The 23,869-nt window shown below is 35.9% G+C and overlaps 1 protein-coding gene across 1 annotated transcript; it reads left to right on the top strand.

Annotated features, from left to right (window-relative positions):
- The first annotated feature begins 252 nt into the window (after positions 1-252).
- ephx4 (epoxide hydrolase 4) lies at positions 253-23,587 on the top strand. The gene is made up of 7 exons (XM_051896681.1): positions 253-931; positions 3,026-3,111; positions 6,869-7,026; positions 8,571-8,699; positions 10,081-10,184; positions 14,619-14,767; positions 22,366-23,587. The coding sequence occupies exons 1-7, from the start codon at positions 689-691 to the stop codon at positions 22,607-22,609; spliced, it is 1,113 nt and encodes a 370-aa protein (XP_051752641.1). The 5' UTR covers positions 253-688; the 3' UTR covers positions 22,610-23,587.
- The last annotated feature ends 282 nt before the right edge of the window (positions 23,588-23,869 follow it).

Raw genomic sequence — 23,869 nt, 5'->3', positions numbered from 1 at the left:
CGGACTGTCCTTGTCTTTCAACGATAATTTATGTTTCCTAACTGCGAGTCAACAGCAGAATAGTAAGAGTGTACAACTTTTTGTCCCTGCATCTCATTTAGAAACACCAAGTTTTTAAATCTCTACGTTATGAATGTTTAATATGCTCTAGGCGGAGCTTAAAGTCTCATTGGTCTTGAGAAATCGTTATTTTAATGCACCATGAGGCACAGTATATTTTATTGTTGTATCCTAGGTAAAATACTAGGAAGAGATATAAACCTCATTTACACTGTGAACGCGACTATAACGAGATCTCTCATATGATAGACGAAGCTTCTGCTCATTGTTACCGGGAGCGTTCGCGAGAGTCCAGAACTCTGCGCGTGGACAGTCTATGAGCTCGCGCTTGAGCGTTAGGTGGGCCCAGGCAGATGCATTGACTATTATGGGAGCCTTTTAGTTTTGTCATTGTAGATGGGGTGTAATGGTTTAGTCCGAGGTGCGAACACCTTTGGGACTGAGCATCTTTCCTGTCATACGTAAGCGCGATCTGTACCGTATACACAAGGATCCTCCCCGGTCAGGATGCGCTCGTGACGGTGCGACAGGGCTATTATGATGCACGTCGTTTTTGAAACACAGGCAGTTGAGTAAACAAATCAATAGACGCCGTGATCAACAAGCGTATTTCTGCAGTAATGTAAAGATGGCGAGACTGCTTCATAACTTGCTGTTGTTGACAGTCTCGCTGACGCTAAAGATCAGAGTTATGGGATACTGGTCTCTCATCTATGGATATTGCGCGCTATGCACGGGCGTAGCGCTGCTCAAACTTGGCTGGAATATCATCCTACGACCGTCAACAACCTTTCAGTGGACGGTTCGTGAGACACCCCCCGCGTGCCTAAATGACACGTCCTTGGGAACCCACTGTTATGTTAGAATCAAGGTAAGACATCTCGTTAGAAAATGGATGCATGACAGTATGAAAGAATGTTTACATAAACATAACTTTGCCCTTCGGTGCTTCTCACAGGATTTTTTTTTTTTTATTGCTCAAATGTCACTCTTGCTTAGCTCAGGAGTTCTCAGTTATATATCTTTAAAATATTAACTTTATTGTCTCAGATGTTTCTCCTAAAATTTTAGGAGAAATAAAAGAGACGGTTGTTGTCGTGCGGTAAGAGTACATATAGGCTATATATATAGAGAGAGAGAGAGAGAGAGAGAGAGAGAGAGAGAGAGAGAAAAGAAAAAAAAATCATCTTCAAAGAATTTAATGACAGATATTTGTGTATTGAGATCATATTTTCAGGTTTGGTATCTTGCCAAACCTACAGTTTGAGACATTGTTGAGAACAATGTTGTATTTTTTGAGAATATGTGTAAAATTACTGGTTGTTTTTCTCAGAATTTGAACTCCTTTTAATCTCATTGAGAAACATTTGAGACATTAAAGGGTTAGTTCACCCAAAGTGAAAATTCTGTCATAATGTACTCACCCTCATGTCATTCCAAACCTGTATGACTTTTGTCCATACAATGGAAGTCAATGGTAACCAAAAACCAAAAACATCTTCTTTTGTGTTCTGCAGAAGACAGTCATGCAGGTTTGGAATGCCATGAGAGTATAATGATAGAATTTTCATTTTTTTTTTTTTTTTTTCTTCTCATTTGTGATTTTTTTGTCCCCATGGGTTTTCTCCTGGAAGAAAGCAGTGACCATCAGTGAACATCAATTCAGCACCATTTTGGGTGGACAGCAGTGTGATCAGTTTCCCACAAAATGATCGCCTGGACTTTGCTGTCCATCCGAGTGGTGCTGAAAACATCTCCTTAGGCAGTCTCAAGATAGCTGTGATGTATATACAGTACATACAGGGCTTTGAACATAGCGTTCAAATGTGAGGTAATTTTGTGCACCTTTCTCTAAAACGTAGCATCCTTTGAAGTCTTAGACTTGAAAACAACCACTTTAAGTTTTGTTACTGAGTATATGTAACCTTTTTGTATACAGCCATTTCTGAGGAAAAATATTGTAAAACAGTCCCTGCAACAACGGCGAGTGAGGGATTTGATATAAAAACTATGGCATCAACTCATGATTTCTGTCTAAAAGTAAAATAACAACTGACCTTAAATGTGACCCTGGACAACAAAACCAGTCATTAGGGTAAATTTTTTGAAATTGAGATTTATACATGATCTGAAAGCTGAATAAATAAGCTTTCCATTGACGTATGTTTTTTAGGATAGGACAATATTTGGTCGAGATACAACTATTTGAAAATCTGGAATCTGAGGGTGTAAAAAAATCAAAATATTGAGAAAATCGGCTTTAAAGTTGTCCAAATGAAGTCCTTAGCAATGCATATCTACTCACAAAAATGAATTGTTGATATATTTACGGTAGAAAATTTACAAAATATCTTCATGGAACATGATCTTTACTTAATATCCTAATGATTTTTGGCATAAAAGAAAAATCAATAATTTTGACCCATACAATATATTGTTGGCTATTGTTACAAATATACCTGTGCGACTTATTGACTAGCTTTGTGGTCCAGTGTCACAAATAAGCAATATCCTAATGCACTGGAAAAAATACTCATAAGTAATTTTCCTGCAGAGTTAAAAAAAAAAAAAAAGTTTGTGAGGTGGGTTGTTTTCTGTATTTGAACAGTAACCCACAACTTGTTTGTATTCAAAAGGAAAATTTTGCATTGCAAACAAAGTGCTTTAAATAGCCACACAACCCGAGGATACTATCACATGCAATTTGAACCAGGCTGTCATTTAACAGGGTATGAATTTTCTCATAAATGTCAATGGAAGATATTGCTTTAATATTAGCTGAAGCCTGCGGACAAGACTCCCTCTCTCCTTTTACATTTTATAGCTCTATCAAGCAGAGACTGATGTGAGAATGGATTTTACATCAGGATGGACATGCCCGTTTGATTAAAGAAACTGGGCTGCTTTTATGATATCCTCCATGTACGGTGAATAATAACTGCCTCTGGTCTCTGTATGGTTTTAGGAGTCTGGACTCAGATTTCACTATGTTGCTGCCGGGGAACGAGGAAAGCCGCTTATGCTGTTTCTGCATGGATTCCCTGAGTTTTGGTGAGACTCAAAACACACTCACACACACAAGGGAAACACTTCTCTACTGGGATGCTGCCAGACACAGATCGGAAATATGTTGTTGTGGAATCAGTCCACATTATACATATGGAGTCAGAGATAATTTCTGAGGCACAAACCTTCCCTTTCAACACATACTTCTCTCTTTTTAAGACACAATGTCTAAAAATTTATACAATACAGATTGTTTCAAAGCAGTTAGCAGCTCAAAATTCAAATTGTTAGCAGCTCTAACAAGCCAATAGTGTCATTATTCAGCTCAAGTCAGTTCAGTGTTGATTCATTTCAGTTCACTAACTGTAAAATTCATCAATTGTACAACAATTTTACATGCATGCTGTATATACAGTGTATTTGTGCACATACATGTACGTGTGACAAAATCCTGAACAAGCAAAAGACACAATATAGTAATGTTTTACGTTTTCCACATTCATGGGCATGTACAGTTGCAAGAAAAAGTATGTGAACCACTTGCAGAATCTGTGAAAATGTTAATAATTTTAACAAAATAAGAGAGATAATACAAAATGCATGTTATTTTTTATTTAGTACTGTCCTGAGCAAGATATTTTACATAAAAGATGTTTACATATAATCCACAAGACCAAAAAATAGCTGTATTTATTAAAATAACCCCATTCATAAGTATGTGAACCATTGATTCTTAATACTGTGTGTGGTTACCTGGATGATCTACGACTTTTTTTTTGTTGTGTGATGTTTGTTCATGAGTCCCTTGTTTATTCTGAGCAGTTAAACTGAGCTCTGTTCTTCAGAAAAAATCTCCAGGTCCTGCAGATTCTTCAGTTTTCCAGCATTTTTTGCATATTTGAACCCTTTACAGCAGTGACTGAATGATTTTTAGATCCGTCTTTTCACACTGAGGACAACTGAGGGACTCAAACACAACTTTTAAAAAAAGGTTCAAACATTCACTGATGCTCCAGAAAAAAACATGATGCATTAATAGACGGGGGTGAAAACATTTGGAATTTGAAGATCAAGGTAAATTGTATTTAATTTGTCTTCCGGGAAACATGCAACTATCTTCTGTTACTTCCGAAGGGCAGTACTAAATGAAAAAAAAATTATATTCAAGCGAAATAATAAAAATTTGGACCTCTTCATCCTGTTCAAAAGTTTTCACCCCCCAACTCTTAATGCATCGTGTTTCCTTCTGAAGCATCAGTGAATGTTTGAGCCTTTTTTAATAGTTGTGTTTGAGTCCCTCAGTTGTCCTCCATGTGAAAAGATGGATCTCAAAATCATTCAGTCATTGTTGTAAAGGGTTCAAATATGCAAAAGATGGTGGAAAACTGAAGAATTTTTGGGACCTGGAGATTTTTTCTGAAGAACAGATCTCAGTTTAACTGCTCAGAATAAACAAGGGACTCATGAACAACCATCACACAACAAAAAAAACAGTAAGATCATTCAGGTAACCACACACAGTATTAAGAATCAATGGTTCACAAACTTTTGAACTGGGTAATTTTAATAAATTGAGCTATTTTTTGTCTTATGGATTATATGCAAACATCTTTTATGTAAAATATCTTACTCAGGACAGTACTAAATAAAAAATAACATGCATTTTGTATGATCTCTCTTATTTTGTTAAAATTTTGCACATTTTCACAGATTCTGCAAGTGGTTCACATACTTTTTCTTGCAACTGTATATGGCTAATCATTTAATGGTTTGTGTGCAGAATTACTATACAAAAACACAATTTTTAGAAGAGTTAAAATAGTTTTGAATGAAGTGTTTACTTTTGCTAGAGACGTGTGATGTTTTGCATGTTGTGTGCGTGTTTTGTGTGTAGAGTTTTGAGAAAAGGAGCCATAGTTTGAAAATTGTAAGCAATTAATATCCGAGGTGTGATGTATTATTGTTATGAAATGTAAAATGGCCAATATATTGTATTACTGTTCTGGAATGTGATATGGAGTGTCGTGACATTCAGACTATCTTGGGACCAGTGAAGCTGTCATTTTAGTGAGCTGCCAGACAGCAGAACTGCGATCAGGACAGGACTGTGCCTAATTAATGTGGCATGGCTCCTTTCTGCTTCACTGGTCAATCTACTGCTCCAGAATCAGTGATGAACTCTTGGACGAGTAGAGGAGACCTGAAGGACGCGCTTTTCTTCTGATTTCTGCTCCACTTAGTTTGCTGCATTCAAAAAGTGCAAGTCAAAGATTTCCCTCACTGCTGAGCAATAGGAAAGTGTTGAGGTTAGAATAGGGTTTGTGTGTGTGTGTGTGTGTGTGTGTGTGTGTGTGTGTGTGTGTGTGTGTGTGTGTTTGCTAATTTAAAGCTCTTCTATATTCTAACATATTTGGTTTGGGCCCTGAGAGCCTCTTCTGCACCTGACTCATCAGAATCATAGTCAGGCTTCCCTTTTTTTTTGAATGCTTCTCAACTTTCTCTCTCTCTCCCTCTTTTTTTTTCTCCCTCTTTAAAACACAATCACCAATTAGGGAGTGCTCCCAGTGTGACAGAGTGTACTAATATAATTAAACAGAATCTTACATATGTCAAACTACGTTCAGGGTACTTTTACTCCTTAAATTTGATTTTGAACAAGCCATTTCAGTTAAAGTGTGGCACAATCTGCCTCCGCTCCTTCAGATTTTTGGCCCAAGTGGATTTCAACACACATCATTTTAATTTGTACTATTATTGTAGGTTGAAAAAAAAATGTAGAAGTCCCTCTTACCACAAGGTCTTTTACACAGAATTTGCAAGATCCTCTAAAATATAAAGGCAGCTATATTAAAATTTATGGGCTATATTTATATTTATACTATCGAAATTTTAATGTACTTAAATATTTACTTCTTATTGGGTTTACACTTTACCCATCATTAGAGACCTGTTACATGTACACTACTGTTTAAAAGTTTGGATTCGGTAAAATTTGTAAAAACCTTTTTAAAAGAAGTCTTTTCTGCTCACCAAGGCTGCATTTATTTGATCAAAAATACAGTAGAAACAGTAATATTGTGAAATATTATTGCAATTAAAGTAACTAACTGCAAAGTTGAATATATTTAATATATATATATATATATTTCTGTGGTAGCAAAGCTGAATTTTCAGCAGTCATTACTCCAGTCTTCAGTGTCCCATGATCCTTCAGAAATAGTAATATGCTGATTTGGAGCTCAAGAAACATTTTTTATTATTATCAGTGTTAAAAATACTGATTTCTTACTAATTCTTTGATGAATATAATTTTATGTTCATCAAAGTATATAAAAATATTTCTATTTGAAATAGAAATATTTTTAAACATTAAACATTATAAATGACTTTACTGTCACTTTTGATCGATTTAGTGCATCCTTGTATAAAATAGAAGTTAATTTCTTTAAAAAAATCTTTCTAGACTTTTGAATGGAAGTGAATAAAACTGAAATATAAAACTATGACTGTCAGTACAATAAAATAATTGATTGATCGATTGATTGATTGATTGATTGATTCATTCATTCATTCATTCATTCATTCATTCATTCATTCATTCTATTTTCACCAGCACCCCATTGTAACCCCCTGGGACCCACTTTTTTTAAAATCCCTGCTCTATACTATCTTATGAATAACAAAGAGAGAGAGAGAGAAGTAGAAACCTCTTGATCGAAATTTAACAGCAAACTGTATTACTTGTGTAACCTTTAGAAATCATACTAAACATTTATCAAAGATTTACCCCTTGTTTTTCTAGGTTCTCCTGGCGTCACCAGCTGAGGGAATTTAAGAGCGAGTTCCGTGTTGTTGCCGTGGATATGCGAGGCTACGGGGAGTCTGACCTGCCCTCCTCCACTGAGAGCTACCGACTGGACTACCTTGTCACTGACATCAAGGACATTGTGGAGTATCTGGGTAAGAACAGACTGCCTCCATTATCTTAGCCCTATTTCCATTTCACATTCCAGCCTGTCTAGAGGTTTTGATAAGGCTGTTGTAGTGGTGAATGCTAATGTAGTACTCTTCCCAATAGTCTGTAATGTGAAGGTGACCCATTCACAGATGTCCTTGACTTTTTAGATGCAAATTGTCAGTTTAGTCTGCTTAGATCTCTAGTTTTCAAATACACAGTTACTAGTTAAGCTACGTTACAGTGTGACTGAAGGACAAGGACAATTGTGGATGAACTATATATCATGTCATAGTTAAATTCATCTGTCTGCTCACACAGTGGCATGTGTGTAAGTGGCTTGCGGTGTATTATGACAGGCCGTCAATGACACGTTATTAGGATTCATGATGATGTCTTGCTTCAGGGTCTCAGCTCCTTGACATTGGAATCACTCTATTGCAGACGGTGGAAACTTCCACCCTGGCTCAAAGCAATGGTGTCATTCATCCTTAGTCAGTCCTTGATATGACACTAAATGAACTGCAACGTGATATTTTTGCAAAAAAAAAGAGGACTTACACATGAACCACAGTGTAAACAGTAGTTATATTGCAAAGTAAAACACAAGGCCCAATATAACATCATTGTTGTGTTATATATTGTTAAATAAAATTAATATTTGAGATTAAATAGAAATAGCTCTGATTTCTGAGTTTAATTAATTGGCTTTCTGTGCCATATTTTATATGGTTTAATTTATAGTCTAATCCACACATGCATGCAGGGGGGCAGGATATTGTGGCTATGATTCAAGAATTTGTCCAAGACAAATTACACAAACTGAACTCGAAAATGTTTATTTTTAGGTTGAAAATTATGGCGCCCTGTATGACATAGGGGAAAAAAAAAGTAATTCATGTTTTAATAATTTGTTACCTCATTTTAGGTCAATCGTGGCCACATTGCATTCATTCCCTCATTTAATTTAGGAAAAACATTACCATGTTTTAACTAAAACAAGGAAACAAATTAATAAAAAAGTGTTAATAAGTGCACAAATTCCTTTTTCTTCACGTCATGTCAGGCTTTCAAATTAGAGGACAAACTTTTAGGTTGGAACTGTGGCCTAGTGGTTAAGACATTATGCTCTGGTGCTCATTTGGAAAATATGAGTTTGAGTTTGGCTTGTATCATTTCCCGATCCTATTAAAAAGTCATGGACGAATTCATAATTCATGGCCACAAAATCTTGTTTTTTACGCCTACATGTCATGCATGGATCTCTGTAGAAAATACATGAAATCATATCAAATATGTCATAGAAAGCCAATTAAGTAAACTCTGAAGTCAGAACAGTTTTTTTTTTTTTTTTTTTTACTATTTACAGTAATATGCTTATGGTCCGCATTTGGAAAATATGAGTTTGGTTTGAGTCATTTCCCAATCCTATTTCTCCTGTTTTCGCTATCATTTCCTGTCTTGTCTCTCACTTTCCCTATTAATTATGAGGCATACATACACAACAAACACAAACATGTCAGCTTCCTCCTTCTGATCCTCTCCTCAGGATACAACAGATGTTTTCTCGTGGGGCATGACTGGGGTGGCATCATCGCATGGCTCTGTGCAATTCACTACCCTGAAATGGTGACTAAACTCATAGTGCTGAACAGTCCTCACCCCTGTGTGTTCACTGGTAAGAGCCCTATACATGTGACAAACAGACTTCCTGTTCAATCATGCCAGTTTCAGAGGCTCTGCTTTGTTTTTAGGGCTCATTAGTATGATCTGCATCATTCACAATGAAATATTGTGGTTAGGCCCAGGGAATCATGGGGCTTTGCCCTCCATCTGTCTTGTGCACTCCAGCCTGGAGGAGGAGGTAATTACAGGCAGGCTTTTGGCAGAGACACGGGACCCTTTCATAATAATACCCAGTACCTGCCAAGAGTGACACGTACACGAATACACCTTTTGAATTTCTTGTTCTTTTGAAATTTATCTCCTCTAAATTGGGTGTATTCAATCTGTAATGCACGTGTTATGAAGATTCAGGTTTCTTACAAAAACTGGATCTCATTACTGAAATCAAAAGGTATGTTGCCTAGAGACAACACTGTGGAAAAAAATAATCAAAGACTGATAATAAAAGCTACCTACAACATGAGAGAATTAAATAAAATTGCCTCCTAGCTCATCTTTTAATTTAAAAATGTTAATTAAATACTTAAAAGGTAGATATTCTCTATATAACTTTTTTTTTTAACATGTAGATAATGTATAAGACTCTAAATGTTTTACAATTAGGTTTATCCACCAACAAAAGTAAATAGTATTTTTTGATGGCTGAAAAATCAATAAAATTTGCTTTTCGGAGGGCAGTTCTCCAGAGTGATGCATGTCCTCCATGCAGTGCACCATGCCAGATTTTAAATGATTTTAAAATGACTGCCAGGATGTATTGTGACCAAAAAATCTCTTTACTCATTTTTTCAAAGTCAAAATTCAAAACCATTTTATATATGAGTCATCTGCCTAGCCACAACATACACATCCCAGTGTAAACACTCCTGATAAATGATTTGTTATCAAAGCGTCTACATTCAAAAACCACTATTAAAAAAGCAAGCATAGGCTACTGCATGCATGATTTGGCATGGCAGAAAGCATGCAAAGAGCGCTCCTTTTATAATCACAAAAAAAGCTGTCACTCATTTTAGTTAATCACGATCTCACAAACTTCTGTTATAATCAATAAAGTTGTCTACACTGCACAATGAATCATTTATTTACATCGAGTCTACATTACATCGTTTGTTATAACAAGAGGATTCACAAGCATGCAGAATTCAGCACTGGAAAAAAAGAAAATTCTGTTATTATTTACGATCGCTTATGTTGTTTCCAAACCTGTGTCACTTTTTTTTTTCTTTCTGCGAGACAAAAGAATATATTTTGAAGAATGTTGGTAACCAAACAGTTTTGGTTGCCATTGACTTCCATTATATGAATAAGTCAATGGGAACCGAAACTGATAAACTAGTTCTTTTTTTAACATTTCTCACTTCTCTGTCCAGATTATGCCCTTCGTCACCCCAGTCAGATGCTCAAGTCAAGTTACTACTTTTTCTTCCAGTTGCCACATTTCCCAGAGCTAATGCTCTCCATCAATGATTTTAAGGTGAGTGTGACTGAATACAATACTGTTTTAAAAGTTTGGGGTCAGTAAGGTTTTTTTTTCTTTTTCTTTTTTTAAGAAATGAATACTCTACTAAATTATTAATTAATAACTACTCAGTAAATATGCATATGCATTAAAGGTGCAATATGTAATATTTTCTGTCTGCTAGAGGTCGCTAGAGACCTATTCAAAACAAAGGCGTAGCTTGATGAAGCCAAGTTTGAGCGCGGAATCTTGGGACATGTGGTCTTCACCTCACAGCCGGTGGAAAACTATTGGGATAGTACGCGGGAAGAAATCATGTTCATGGATGCGATTATTAACGTTACTGTAGTATGAAGCAGAGCAGGACCGAGTGTTGCGGGAGCTGAACGAGGCCCCTGGAGCAATTGCGCAACACACGCTGCGAGCAGCGGAACGTTTATTATGCTGCAGTCGCCGGCGCTGCTTCCGCTTTTCTGGTCATGAGTGTGAGGTAACGCAGCTCTATTTATCATATTAGATACATTTGAGTGTGTTGAAAATGATGTTATAACGTTACTCTGTGCATTCGCTCGGCGGCTGCTGTGAGACACTTGTTGCACACTGCAGTAAGCTCGATCGATTTTAGAATATCATATTAAATGCTGGATGGTATGCAATTAATTTTAAAACGTATTGTATGATGGAGAAAATGCTGTATTACTGTTACTAAAAATAAAGCTGCATCTGATTATACTATGTTAGCTACTTGACAAAATAGTGTTTTTCTCTGAGGCATGGTAAAGCATGGTACTCGCAAAAAATAAAGAAAATTAGATTTAAACAATAAGACTAAACGTGTTGAGCTATATAACAATAATTAGTTTTCTGTCTATAAATATATCAAAACAGTTGTTCCCTTGTCTATTAAAACATGTAAATATTAAAGCGTCTTTGGTGTTTCCATGGTTTCTACAAAATAAAACTGGAAACTGAGGGTAATGCGGGTATGACGCAATTGACAGGCGACTCCTCACACGTCCCAGAGCCTTGGTTAAAATTGCAATCTTCTCACGATTTACAAATGGTTGCAAACATTTGGGATATTGTAAGTACTCAAGTGAACAATATATATAACACTGGCCTAGTGGTTTTTGGATATTTTATTGCAAAAATCGTACATATTGCACCTTTAAATTGATCTAAAGTGACAGTGAAGACATTGTTACAAAAAAAAATATGTGAAATAAATGCTGTTCTTTTGAACTTCATCAATGAATCCTGAAAAAAAAATGTATCTTGGTTTCCACAAAAATAATAAGCAGCACAACAATTTTCAACTGTGATAATAATGAGAAATGTTTCTATGCAAATCAGCATTGTAGAATGATTTCTGAAGAATCATGTGACACTGAAGCCTGGCGTAATGGCTGCTAGAAATTTTGTTTTGGCGTCACTGGAACATTTTTGTTGTAAAATCGAAAATATTAAACTGTAATAACATTTCACAATATTTTTTACTGTGCTTTTGAACAAATAAAACAGATGGGCATAAGAGACTACTTGGTAACACTTTACAATATGGGTGCACTAATACGCATTAATTCATGCTTAACTAATGCACAGATAATCATGAGTTAATGAATGACTCATGAAGAACAAAACCATTCATTAATGATTACTGCATCAGCAACTAATAAAGAGTCTATATGATTAATAGATTAAGTAATATATGAATTGTTATTAATTAAATGTGTCATAATGTATTAATTCCTTAATAACATATTTTATTAACTAATAGTCTAAGTTAATGTGTTAATTACCACAATGATTTGAAGCCATGCACTTCAGATTGTCTGCATTAATTAATCATTAGCTAATAATTTGCAAATGTATCATTAACTGATGACTTTACTTGTTGAGGCACATGACTATTAACGAATTGTTAAGTATTTCATTACGGTTTTGACATCCACACTAAGCCATGGATTTCAATTTCCAACCATCTACAACTGTGATTCCACTGTACCAGATGAACTGCTGCATCCAGAACCTTGTTGTTCATGGCACAGGAATATGTCAGGTTAAGCTTGAGGTCAAGGATTCAAAAGCAGAACACTGAGAACATGCGGCCAAGATTGAACTCTGTGCAGGACCACTGCAGTGTTATTTCGTAACACTGTGTCAAGACCGGACAAAGACAATAGAACCCATTATAATCAGTAAAAGTGATGCTTCACTAGATGCAGGGTGATGCTACACGACACAACAAAATGCTACTTCTGTTATGAAGGACAAATGGACTTGCAGTGGTCTGTCACATAACTCGATAATGGTCGCATCCAATTTAAACACAGTGTAACAGTGGTCAGTAGTTCAGATTCTGGCGTGCTGATATTTGTGTGCAGCCCAACTTACCCATCCTTCAAACACATTCTCTGACATTACATTCACTGCATGTGCAACTTTCAAAATCCATAAATGACATATTACTAACAATTAGTTAATAGTCATGTGCCTCAACAAGTAAAGTCGTAACATAATTTACATTTACAAATCATTAGATAATGAGTAATTAAAGCAGACAGCTGGAAGTTGAAGTACATGGCTTCAACCCATTGTGGTAATTAACACATTAATTTACACTTTTAGTTAATAAAATATGTTATTAAGGAATTAATACATTTAATTAATAACAATTCATATATTTCTTTATTAATTATATTGACTCTTTATTAGTTGCTGATGCAGTAATCATTAATTAATGGTTTAGTTCTTCATGAGTCATACATTAACACATGATTATCTGTGCATTAGTTAAGCATGAATTAATGCGTATTAGTGCCCCCGTATTGTAAAGTGTTACCATCTACTTAAAAATCTTAGTGACTCAAAATTGTTGTATATACCTATGTTACTTGTAATGAATGTCCAGCAAACAATAGATTCTGAATTTCTGGACTGATTTCAGAAGGCTATACATATGTAGCCTATAAACTGAGAAATGCTAGATTACTAGAGTGTGAGTTGATGTTATCTCTATTGTTTTAATTACCCATCATTCTGGATGATTTTTCATAACTGAACAGCTTTTCGGTCCAGCATGTGAATTTGTTTGTATCAGAATTACTAATACAGAGTGAAACAGTAGGCCAAGTTTATCCATCTGTCTTCAACACACACAGCTCAATCATTATGAATCAGCTCTGGATAGACACTACTTATAGTGTGTTTATTATTTCATGCATATCACACATCATAAAAAATGGAAACATATAGTAAGCATGTATTTAATACAGCATATTTAAATAATCCAATGTGTAGGCGTTTAGTATAATGTAAATTAAGGACATAATATAAAACATAAAAAAATATTTAAACTTAATTGTTCAGCCACCTTTGTAAAATGACAATTCTATAGATGTTATGCTATTTATTTAGCATAACATCTATAGAATTGCTGTTTTTTCTTTTCAGTTACTACTTTGGTTGGATCAGATTGAATTATGGGACCCACTTTATATTAAAGGGATAGTTACAGATTTAATTACATGTAGGTATTTTTAAAAAGTAAAACTACAACTTAAAACATTAATGCACACAATAAGTGCTTTGTATCAAGTGATTAATTTAAATATTAGTACATAATAGTTAAAGATATTTTGAAGAATGTGGGAAACTGAACAGTTTTGGGGCACCATTGACTTCCATAGTATTTTTTTTTTTTTTTTCTACTATGGAAGTCAATAGTGCCCCAAAGCGGCCTGCTTACAAACATTCTTCAAAATATCTTCCTTTGTGTTCAGCAGAACAAAGAAATTTATACAGATTTGGAACAACTTGAGGGTGAGTAAATGATGACAGAATTTTCATTTTTGGGTGAACTATCCCTTTAAGCATCTTTAACTACTATCCACTAAGATTTAAATTAATCACTTAATCACTAATATTTAAATTAATCACTATGGAACCATTCTGGAGAACCATGTGCACCCAATTCACACATTGTACCCTGAAGGAGGTGCCATGTATCAGCATGATACCAATACACAGAGCAAGACTGGTGACAGAGTGATTTAACGGGCATGAAAGTGAAGCTGAACATCTCCCATGGCCTGCACAGTCACAAGATCTTAATATTATTGAGTCACTTTGGCGTGTTTTGGGTGAGCAAGTAAGGAAATGTTTTCCTCCACCAGCATCACATAGTGACCTGGCCACTGTTCTGCAAAAAGAATGGCTCAAAATCGTTCTGAACACTGTGCAGGACTTGTATCTGTCATTCCCAAGAAGAATTCATGCTGCATATGGGGCCCTATACACCATACTAATAAATTATTGTGGTCTAAAACCCGGTCTTTCAGTTTCATTGTCCAATCCCTCTAAGTCCACAGTAGTTAAAGACATATAAAGAATATAAAGTGGGACCAAATTATGACTTCTTTCTTATTGCTTGCTAATGTGGATTTACAGGCACTGAAGAGTCTATTCACCAGCCGCAGCACAGGCATCAGTTGTAAAGGCCGCTGGCTCACCACAGAAGACATTGAAGCATACCTGTATGCCCTCTCACAGCCAGGGGCCCTCACTGGGGCCCTTAACTACTTCAGAAATGTCTTCAGGTACTTGTGTCTCTTATTTAAAAATCTTATAACAAATTATGTCTTTTAAAGGGTTAGTTCACCCAAAAATGAAAATAATGTCATTTATTACTCACCCTCATGCCGTTCCACACCCGCAAGACCTTCGTTCATCTTCGGAACACAAATTAAGATATTTTTGTTGAAATCTGATGGCTCAGTGAGGCCTGCATAGCCAGCAATGACATTGTCGAATCATGATTTGGATCGCGTGTCAAACCGCCAAACTGCTGAAATCATGTGACTTTGGCGCTCCGAACCGCTGATTCGACACAAAAGATTCATAACGCTCCGAAGCTTCATGAAGCAGTGTTTTGAAATCGGCCATCACTATATAAGTCGTTATTTTGTTTTTTTGGCACACCAAAAATATTCTCGTCGCTTTATAATATTAATATTGAACCACTGTACTCACATGAACTGATTTAAATATGTTTTTAGTACATTAATGAATCTTGAGAGAGGAAATGTCATTGCTTGCTATGCAGGCCTCACTGAGCCATCGGATTTCAACAAAAATATCTTAATTTGTGTTCCGAAGATTAACGAAGGTCTTACGGGTGTGGAACGGCATGAGGGTGAGTAATAAATGACATTATTTTCATTTTTGGGTGAACTAACCCTTTATCTGGTTTGTTGGTGTCTTAACACACAAAAATACTGCTTAGTTACTGTCAGAAAATGTCGCCCTCTAGTGCCTAAAATATATATATATATTTTTTTTATTCATATACAGTATTTTAAGCAACTTTTTTGACAAAGAGCTGGGTTTTTTTTTTTCTTCAGCTATTGCAGCAGTAATTGGGATTGTTTTCTTGCTTATAAAGAAAAAAAGGTGATATAATTATTTTAAAATGTTATAGACAATAGACCAAATAAATCTGTATCATCATGATTTACGTGGACAGAATGGGAACTAATTTCATAAGTGCATATGTCCCTGTCAAGAGGGAAAGAGATTGATTTCACACTCTCTGAACTGTGCATTAACAGCCATTAACTCACAGCCTATGTAGTAATGATATTCATTCACATTGAGTTCATATTAGCAACAGATCAACTGCTGGGTGTATCTCTGAGAGTACTAAACAATCAAAATGGGTGTTTCGGTTCATTTTAGTATACCCCAAACAGTTGTGGAAATACTCTGCTTTAATTTGCTTGCGGAGTGCATGTGTTTGAAACATGTGAGAAGTGCATGCATGACTGAGCCCTCCATCTGCTCCTGAAGCACACTTTGATTATGTCTCAGGGCAGAGCTGCACTGACTGTGTGTGCGAGTGGGAGTGTAGGTGGGCAGGTGGGTGTGTGTAGGAGGGCGCTGACATAACAGTTTCTACGGAAACTAGAAACACATAAGTCCATATCAGAGAACTGAGGAGAGGAGCCTGAGGTGTCCAAACCTTTAAACATGTCTTAACCTCTTTAACGAACCAGTATGTCCATAGTGGGCATTTAGGGCTGTCAGAAAGCTGCAAGAGGGTTCTAGGGAGTCAGTGGAAACATTATAGAGAAAAAAATAAATATTTTACAAAATACAGAAACATTACAATACATCTTATAAAGGGTAGAAAAATGCTTTGGCTTCAGTGCAGTAATAATTTAAATAAATTTAAAAGCTAATTATTTAATTGAGCATAATATTATACTTTTTCTCACATAGTACAAATAAGTCTTTATACATATTCTATATATAGCTGCCTTCATATTTTAGGAAGAGGGTCTTTTCCAAAGGAATCATCATGTATGAGGATCCATACCATCAAAAAGTTTGCAAACCCCAGCTTAAAATATCACTTATATAGTGCTTATTTAGTAAAAGTAATATTTCATGTTTACCTATATTGGTATTTGTCATGGACTGCTTTCCCTATGATCATTCTGGCACTTAAAGGAGTAGTTCACCCAGAAATAAAAATTATCCCATAATTTACTCACCCTCAAGCCTTCCTAGGTGTATATGACTTTCTTCTTTCAGCCAAACACAATCAGAGTTATATAAAATAGTATCCCTGATGTATGACGTAGGCATAGCGCAAGCTTAGGTGAGAATTGGTGAACACGGAAGAGCAGATAGAGAAAAACAAAATGCTGGTCATGATTGCAAGTCTAAAGTGAGACGTTTTAAAGAAAAATGTCAGAGGATTTCCTTATAAGAGGAGCTACATCCTACATTGGGCCAGAGGTCACCCTTCCACTGGAACTCAATTCTCTCATGGACACGCGTACAGCCTTTGCCGGAAGCCAGTGATTATAGTTTATAAAGTTTTAATTATGGATATTTTTCTTACAAAAACCCATCGCGTCACTTCAGAAGGCATTTATTAACTCACTTGAGTCATATGGATTACTTTTATGATGGATGGATGCGCTTTTTAGAGCTTCAAAAAATCTGACACTTCAATACCATTACAAAGCTGGGAAGAGCCAGGATATTATTTAATATAACTAATTAAATAATTGTGATCATCTGAAAGAAGAAAGTCATATATACCTAGGATGGCTTGAGGGTGAGTTATAGGAAAATTTTGTTTTTTTAGTGAACTATTCCTTTAACCACACACACCTGTCACTCATCAGCCCTCATTACCTTTATCATTATTATCATTGCCTTTGGATACAAACCGTAAGCCTCTAGTTTTATCTTCAAGCCCTTTTCAAGTCATCTCAGTCGTCTTCTAGTCATCCAAGTCATTTCATTTTGTCTGAGCCATATCGTGACAGAAGACCAGACCTAACAAAGATAAGCACAGCAGGATTTTTCCAGTCACTTCCTCAAAGAACTTTTCCTCTCCCTTTCACAAAATGGCTGTCTCCTGGAAGACTACTTGGAGGAGTTCCTCAAGCTCTGCCACCTGGTGTCCTGGATTGATAGCACCTTAAAGACCTGTTTTTGGAGTGGGCTGGATGACCACCTGTTCCAAATACTGCCAGTGGGAGCTACCACCTGCACGCTGGCACAATACCTGGTTAATGCACTGTGGCTGAGTGGCTGGCCATTCATGGTCGGCGATATGAAAGAGGACCTCGCCACTTAGCCGCAACCTCCTCAGCCCACTTCCATCATCCAGTCAACATTTATCCTTGTTTCAGTGACCCCACCTGCCTCGGAACTTCTCCCTAGTCTTTCCTCACTCCTCCTCACGCCCCCCTTTCCATAATATGAAATTTATTTTAAAAAAGGTGTGACATTTTGAGGAAAGCGATTATTTCATATTTATATGGATTTCCACATTTTCTGAGATGTATAATCCATGTGAATCATGAAATACAATAAACAATTACTAAAACTGAAAAATGCTGCATTCTCAAATACATTCTTTTAATGCATTGATTCGACAGCACTACAAAAACTATCAGCATCATTCAGTGGCTGTGTGCGGGACGCCATGCGTGTTTCAGAGTAAAGCATGGCAGTGTGTACATGCTAGTAGCTCATGATCCAGTGTTTTCAGTGTCTTGGAATAGCCCCTTTAACAAATAAACCCCAGCTGTAAACTGTAGGTCACTGGAAGTTTAATATTCATTGATATGAAAATAAAACAAAACGCATATATTGGTTTATAAAGGCAAATCTTTTTAATGTCTATTCAATGATTTATTTGTTTGCAACAATATCATGTCTTAAACTGTGTTTATCATGGGATTTTCGCAGAAAAACAAACTGTGTCCACCCCAGATACAAGCAGCGCGACGTGATGCGACAAAAGCAAAAAGAACCCATTATAATAAGTAATGCTGTCTACAGTGGATGCAGCATGGCACAACATGACAAATTCTCAACGGTAAACTGATGCCCTGTTCTAAATCTTCTGATATGAAGAACAGAAAGATTTCCGATGGTTGCTTTGTTGCATCCGGTGTGTACAGCTTCAAGCTGTTGCAGCTAGGCATCTGACGGTATCAAATTTTCATGTTGCGATTAATTACTTAAGCGTTTATGACGGTATATGGTATTATACCGATATTGAAATAAGTTGCAGAAAAAAGTGTTGTCATAGTATAACAGGTTTAAGAACTCTTTTTGTAATAACAAAAATAACTCTGAATGTTTAAATACAATAATACAATACACAAAAAATATAAAGTAAAATTTTCAAACAGATTAAAATGCAAAAGAAATAGGCTATAAAGAACAACAGGTATCACTTTACAGTAAGGTCTCATTATTTAATGCATTAACTAAGATTGAGCAATAGCTACATTTGTTACAGAAAGTATTATTTTTTCTTAATGTTAGTTAAGAAATATAACTGATCATTGTATCTCAGGTCCATTAAATAAGTTCTTTTGATTTTAGTAATGTTATTAAACAGTAAGAAATTAACATTAACTAAGAATAATTAATTCTTTATAAGTATTTTTCATTGTCAGTTTGGTAATAATGAATTAACATGTTAACTAATGAAGCCGTATGTCTCAAAGTTTTACTGAACAATAACAAATAATCAGAACATTTCTAATAATTAGGGCATGTTGTAGCCCAGATTAAAATATAAAAATGTTTAAGTTTGAAAATAAATAGCCTATTAAGTCTTTAAGTATTAAATATTTGGTGCTGTGATGAACAACATTGAGATTACAAAAAAATGAATGGCTATTTGAAGCATTTTTTAAAAAACTTAACTAGTGCAGCTGCTTTGTTTGCGGGGTTTCCGGGGTAACCACTGCACTTCTGCTGTTCCATCAGCGCCATGTGCTTCTCAGAATACAGCGGTGTTGTGCATTTTATACAGTTGATGGGGAAAGTATTCTTAAATGCATTATAATAATGTTTTTAATTGGTAATAAATTATTATTTATGGTATTTTGAAGTGCCCACGATAACAATATCGTGCATATTCATTATCGTGATATATCGCATTACCGAATATCGGCACGTCTAGTTGCAGCACGACGTGACAACGGTCGCCTCTGGTGTAGACACAGTGTTAATATGTGCGATTATGTCATGATTTTGGTTCTTTGTGCTCAGAGATTCTTAGTTTGAAGATTATTTTATTCAGTTTTTTCCTGGTTTCCCCTTTTCCTGTTTCTTGATCAGTTCTTATTTTATGTACTTAAACCCCTTATTTTGTTCTGTTCTTTTTCTTGTGTTGTTTATTTAATTGGTAACACTTTACAGTAAGGTTTCATTTGTTACCATTAGATAACTACATTAGTTAACAGGAACTAACAATGAAAAATATTTCTACAGCATTTATTAATCTTAGTTAAAGTTCAGCGTTTAGTAAATCATTAAAATCAAAAGTTGTATTTGTTTATATTATTTACTGGCCCTGGGGCCTATACCATGAAGCTGGTTTAGATGGATAGTCAGGTATGTTTCAGTTTATTTTGTGCCAACCCTGGGTTTTAGGCACCATGAAAGTGGCTCGGCTTTTAATATATATAAATACAGTACATCCGGAAAGTATTCACAGTGCTTCACTTTTTCCACATTTTGTTAAGTTACAGGCTTATTCCAAAAGGGATTAAATTCATTATTTTCCTCATAATACAAACAAAACCCCATAATGACAATGTGAAAGAAGATTGTTTGAAATCTTTGCAAATTTATTAAAAATAAAAAAACGAAAAAATCACATGTACATAAGTGTTCACAGCCTTTGCCATGACACTCAAAATTGAGCTCAAGTGCATCCTGTTTCCACTAATCATCCTTGAGATGTTTTTACAACTTGATTGGAGTCCACCTGTGATAAATTTAGTTGACTGGACATGATTTGGAAAGGCACACAACTGTCTATATATAGTCCCAGTTAACAGTGCATGTCAGAGCACAAACCAATCCATGAAGTCCAGTGAATTGTCTGTAGACATCCTAGACAGGATTATATCGAAGCACAGAGCTGGGGAAGGTTACAGAAAAATTTCTGCAGCATTGAAGGTCCAATGAGCACAGTGGCCTCCATCATTCATAAATGGAAGATGTTTGGAACCACCAGGACTCTTCGTAGAGTGGGCTGCCCGGCCAAACTGAGCGATCGGAGGAGAAGGGCCTTAGTCAGGGAGGTGACAAAGAACCCGATGGTCACTCTGACAGAGCTCCAGCTTTCTCTGTGGAGAGAGGAAAACCTTCTAGAAGAACAACCATCTCTGCAGCACTCCACCAATCAGGCCTGTATTGTAGAGTGGCCAGATGGAAGCCGCTCCTCAGTTAAAGACACATGACACCCCACCTGAAGGACTCTCAGACCATGAGAAACAAAATTCTCTCGTCTGATGAAACAAAGATTGAACTCTTTGGCCTGAATAGCAAGCATCATGCTGTAGGGATGTTTTTCAGCGGCAGAAACTGGGAGACTAGTCAGGATCCAGGGAAAGATGAATGCAGCAATGTACAGAGACATCCTTGATGAAAACCTGCTCCAGAGCGCTCTGGACTTCAGACTGTGGCGAAGGTTCCAACAGGACAACGACCCTAAGCACACAGCCAAGACAACAAAGGAGTGGCTAAGGGACAACTCTGTGAATGTCCTTGAGTGGCCCAGCCAGAGCCCAGACTTGAACCTGATTTAACATCTCTGGAGAGATCTGAAAATGGCTGTGCACCGACGCTCCCCATCCAATCTGATTGAGCTTGAGAGGTCCTGCAAAGAAGAATGGGAGAAACTGCCCAAAAATAGGTGTGCCAAGCTTGTAGCATCATACTCAAAAAGACTTGAGGCTGTAATTGGTGCCAAAGGTACTTCAACAAAGTGTTGAGCAAAGGCTGTGAATACTTATGTACATGTGATTTTTTTTTCTATTTTTATTTTTAACAAATTTGCAAAGATTTCAAACAAACTTCTTTCACGTTGTCTTTATGGGGTATTGTTTGTAGAATTTTGAGGAAAATAATTAATTTAATCCCTTTTGGAATAAGGCTGTAACATAACAAAATGACAAAATGTGGAAAAAGTGAAGCGCTGTGAATACTTTCCGGATGCACTGTATATACAGATAATATGTAATATAAATAAGATTTGGAATCGTATACCTATGTATATTATCAACTATATAAACTAACTTTACAACTTTCACTTGCATTGATATAGCAAGGTATTTTCTTCTTGTTGTGCAAATGCATTTATGTACTTCATATTCTTTAATCTCGTAATCTTCGGCAGATAAGAGAAAATCTTGCTGATTCTCTCACGAGAATTTAATCGTGGTTTCAAGGCATGTGATTGGCTGTTCGCTACTGATGTCACACTTTCATGTGCACGTGCTCCATGAACTCAGGATCAAAGCGTGAGTTGACAGAGAAAGTTGATGATCAGCATCATGGTAACAACAAAGAATGATTGAATTGGTTTGGTTTTGTCAACTTTAAACTAATTCTGTAACCTTAATTTTGTTCAACTACCATCATGGTATAGGCCCCCAGGCTAACATGGACGAACAGTGAACAATAAATGTTAATGAATACTGTAACAAATATATTGTGCATTGTTAATGTTAATTAGTGCATTAAATAACATTAGCGAAACCTTATTGTAAAGTGTTACTGATTAATGAATCATCATATTGTGTAATTATTTTGACATTTTGAACCAACTGACAGCCCTAATTTTTGTATTATTTGTTTTCGGCAGTGTCCTCCCACTGAGTCAGAGTGAGGTGAAGTCTCCTGTATTGCTGCTGTGGGGAGAGAGAGATGCCTTCCTGGAGCAGGACATGGCCGAGGCCTGCCGTCTGTACATCAGAAACCACTTCCGCCTCAACATCATCTCTGGAGCCAGTCACTGGCTGCAACAAGACCAGCCCGACATAGTCAATACACTCATATGGACTTTCGTTAAGGAGGGAGAAGGCCGGAAAAGCTACAGGAACTTATAATGGGGTCCTTCCCCCTCTGAGCTTGTCTGAAGAGATGACCAGGGAAATGCCTGTGAACACAAACCAATGTTAATGCAATCATCATATTAAATTTGATACATTTAAGATATAGAAACAAATCAAACTTCAGTGAAGCGGAAAATAACAAAAGCACATTTTAATTGGAGGGGTTGCATAGAGAGTAGTACGTTTAATCTATTTTTCTCAAGTTTGCACATGACATTCGCCTTAAGGTTTCTTGGTGACAGTGTTTAAAAGTGTGTTGCAAAATATCTGTAAGTTGTAATGTGTGGTGCCTTTCAACATACCATTTTGCAGCGTAAAAGATGTGCCATGACTTTTTAAGACTGAGCTGTGGGGTTGTCAGCCATTTGTATCATCAGTTTTGCTACTTTCAAACACGTAACAGTCTTCAGGTAGTGTTGTCTTAGTGGAAAATATTGTTCCTCTTCTTTTTTGTATTTTTGACAATATTTGGCTTAAACATTTGAGAATGTCATTATTTTGATCCTGCTGTATGATAAAACAAAGTGATGTTTCAATATTGTACACTTTTTTTGTATCTCTTCCTAAACACTGCATCTAAGACAATAGAACCAGCTCTGCACCATTTTGATTTTATAAGCAAATAAACAGGCCTAATAGTGGGAACCCACTCACTTGAACTCTCTGTTACCTTTGGTTATTGATAAGAAGGATCTACAAATGTTTGGTTGGTGTTCTTGTGGGGAAAAAAGGTAGCTGCAGTTACAAATTATTGTGGCAAGTCAAAAAAAAACTGCCAGAATAATTTATAACTACAACTACCAAATGTTTAGAAAACATTCAAAATAATTGAGAATTCATAAACATTTAATTTTAATATTTCATACTTTGTACCACCTTGGTCAATTACATTTTTCAAAGGCTTTGTTCATAAATTGACACTTTGCTTGTATAGTATTGAGTATTTTCAATAAAGAAATATTTCAAACGTTATCTTTCAATAATGATCCAATAATTATATTAAAGTTAATAAAACTTTTATTATTATTATTATTTAACATTTTGTTAAACAACAATAGTTGTTGGACCTCCCTTTATTATTTTAATGCTTATTATAACATTGAAATGTGTTCAGTGAGTTTATATATATATTAAATTCGGTAACACTTTACAGTAAGGTTCATTAGTTAAACAGTAGTTAATGTATTAACTAACATGAACTAACCATGAGCAATGCATTTGTTACTGTATTTACTAATCTTCGTTAACATTAGT

This window comes from Ctenopharyngodon idella, chromosome 6 (genome assembly GCF_019924925.1).
Source record: "Ctenopharyngodon idella isolate HZGC_01 chromosome 6, HZGC01, whole genome shotgun sequence".
Classification (NCBI taxonomy): Eukaryota; Metazoa; Chordata; class Actinopteri; order Cypriniformes; family Xenocyprididae; genus Ctenopharyngodon; species Ctenopharyngodon idella.
This window is presented reverse-complemented; position numbering and strand designations above follow the sequence as displayed.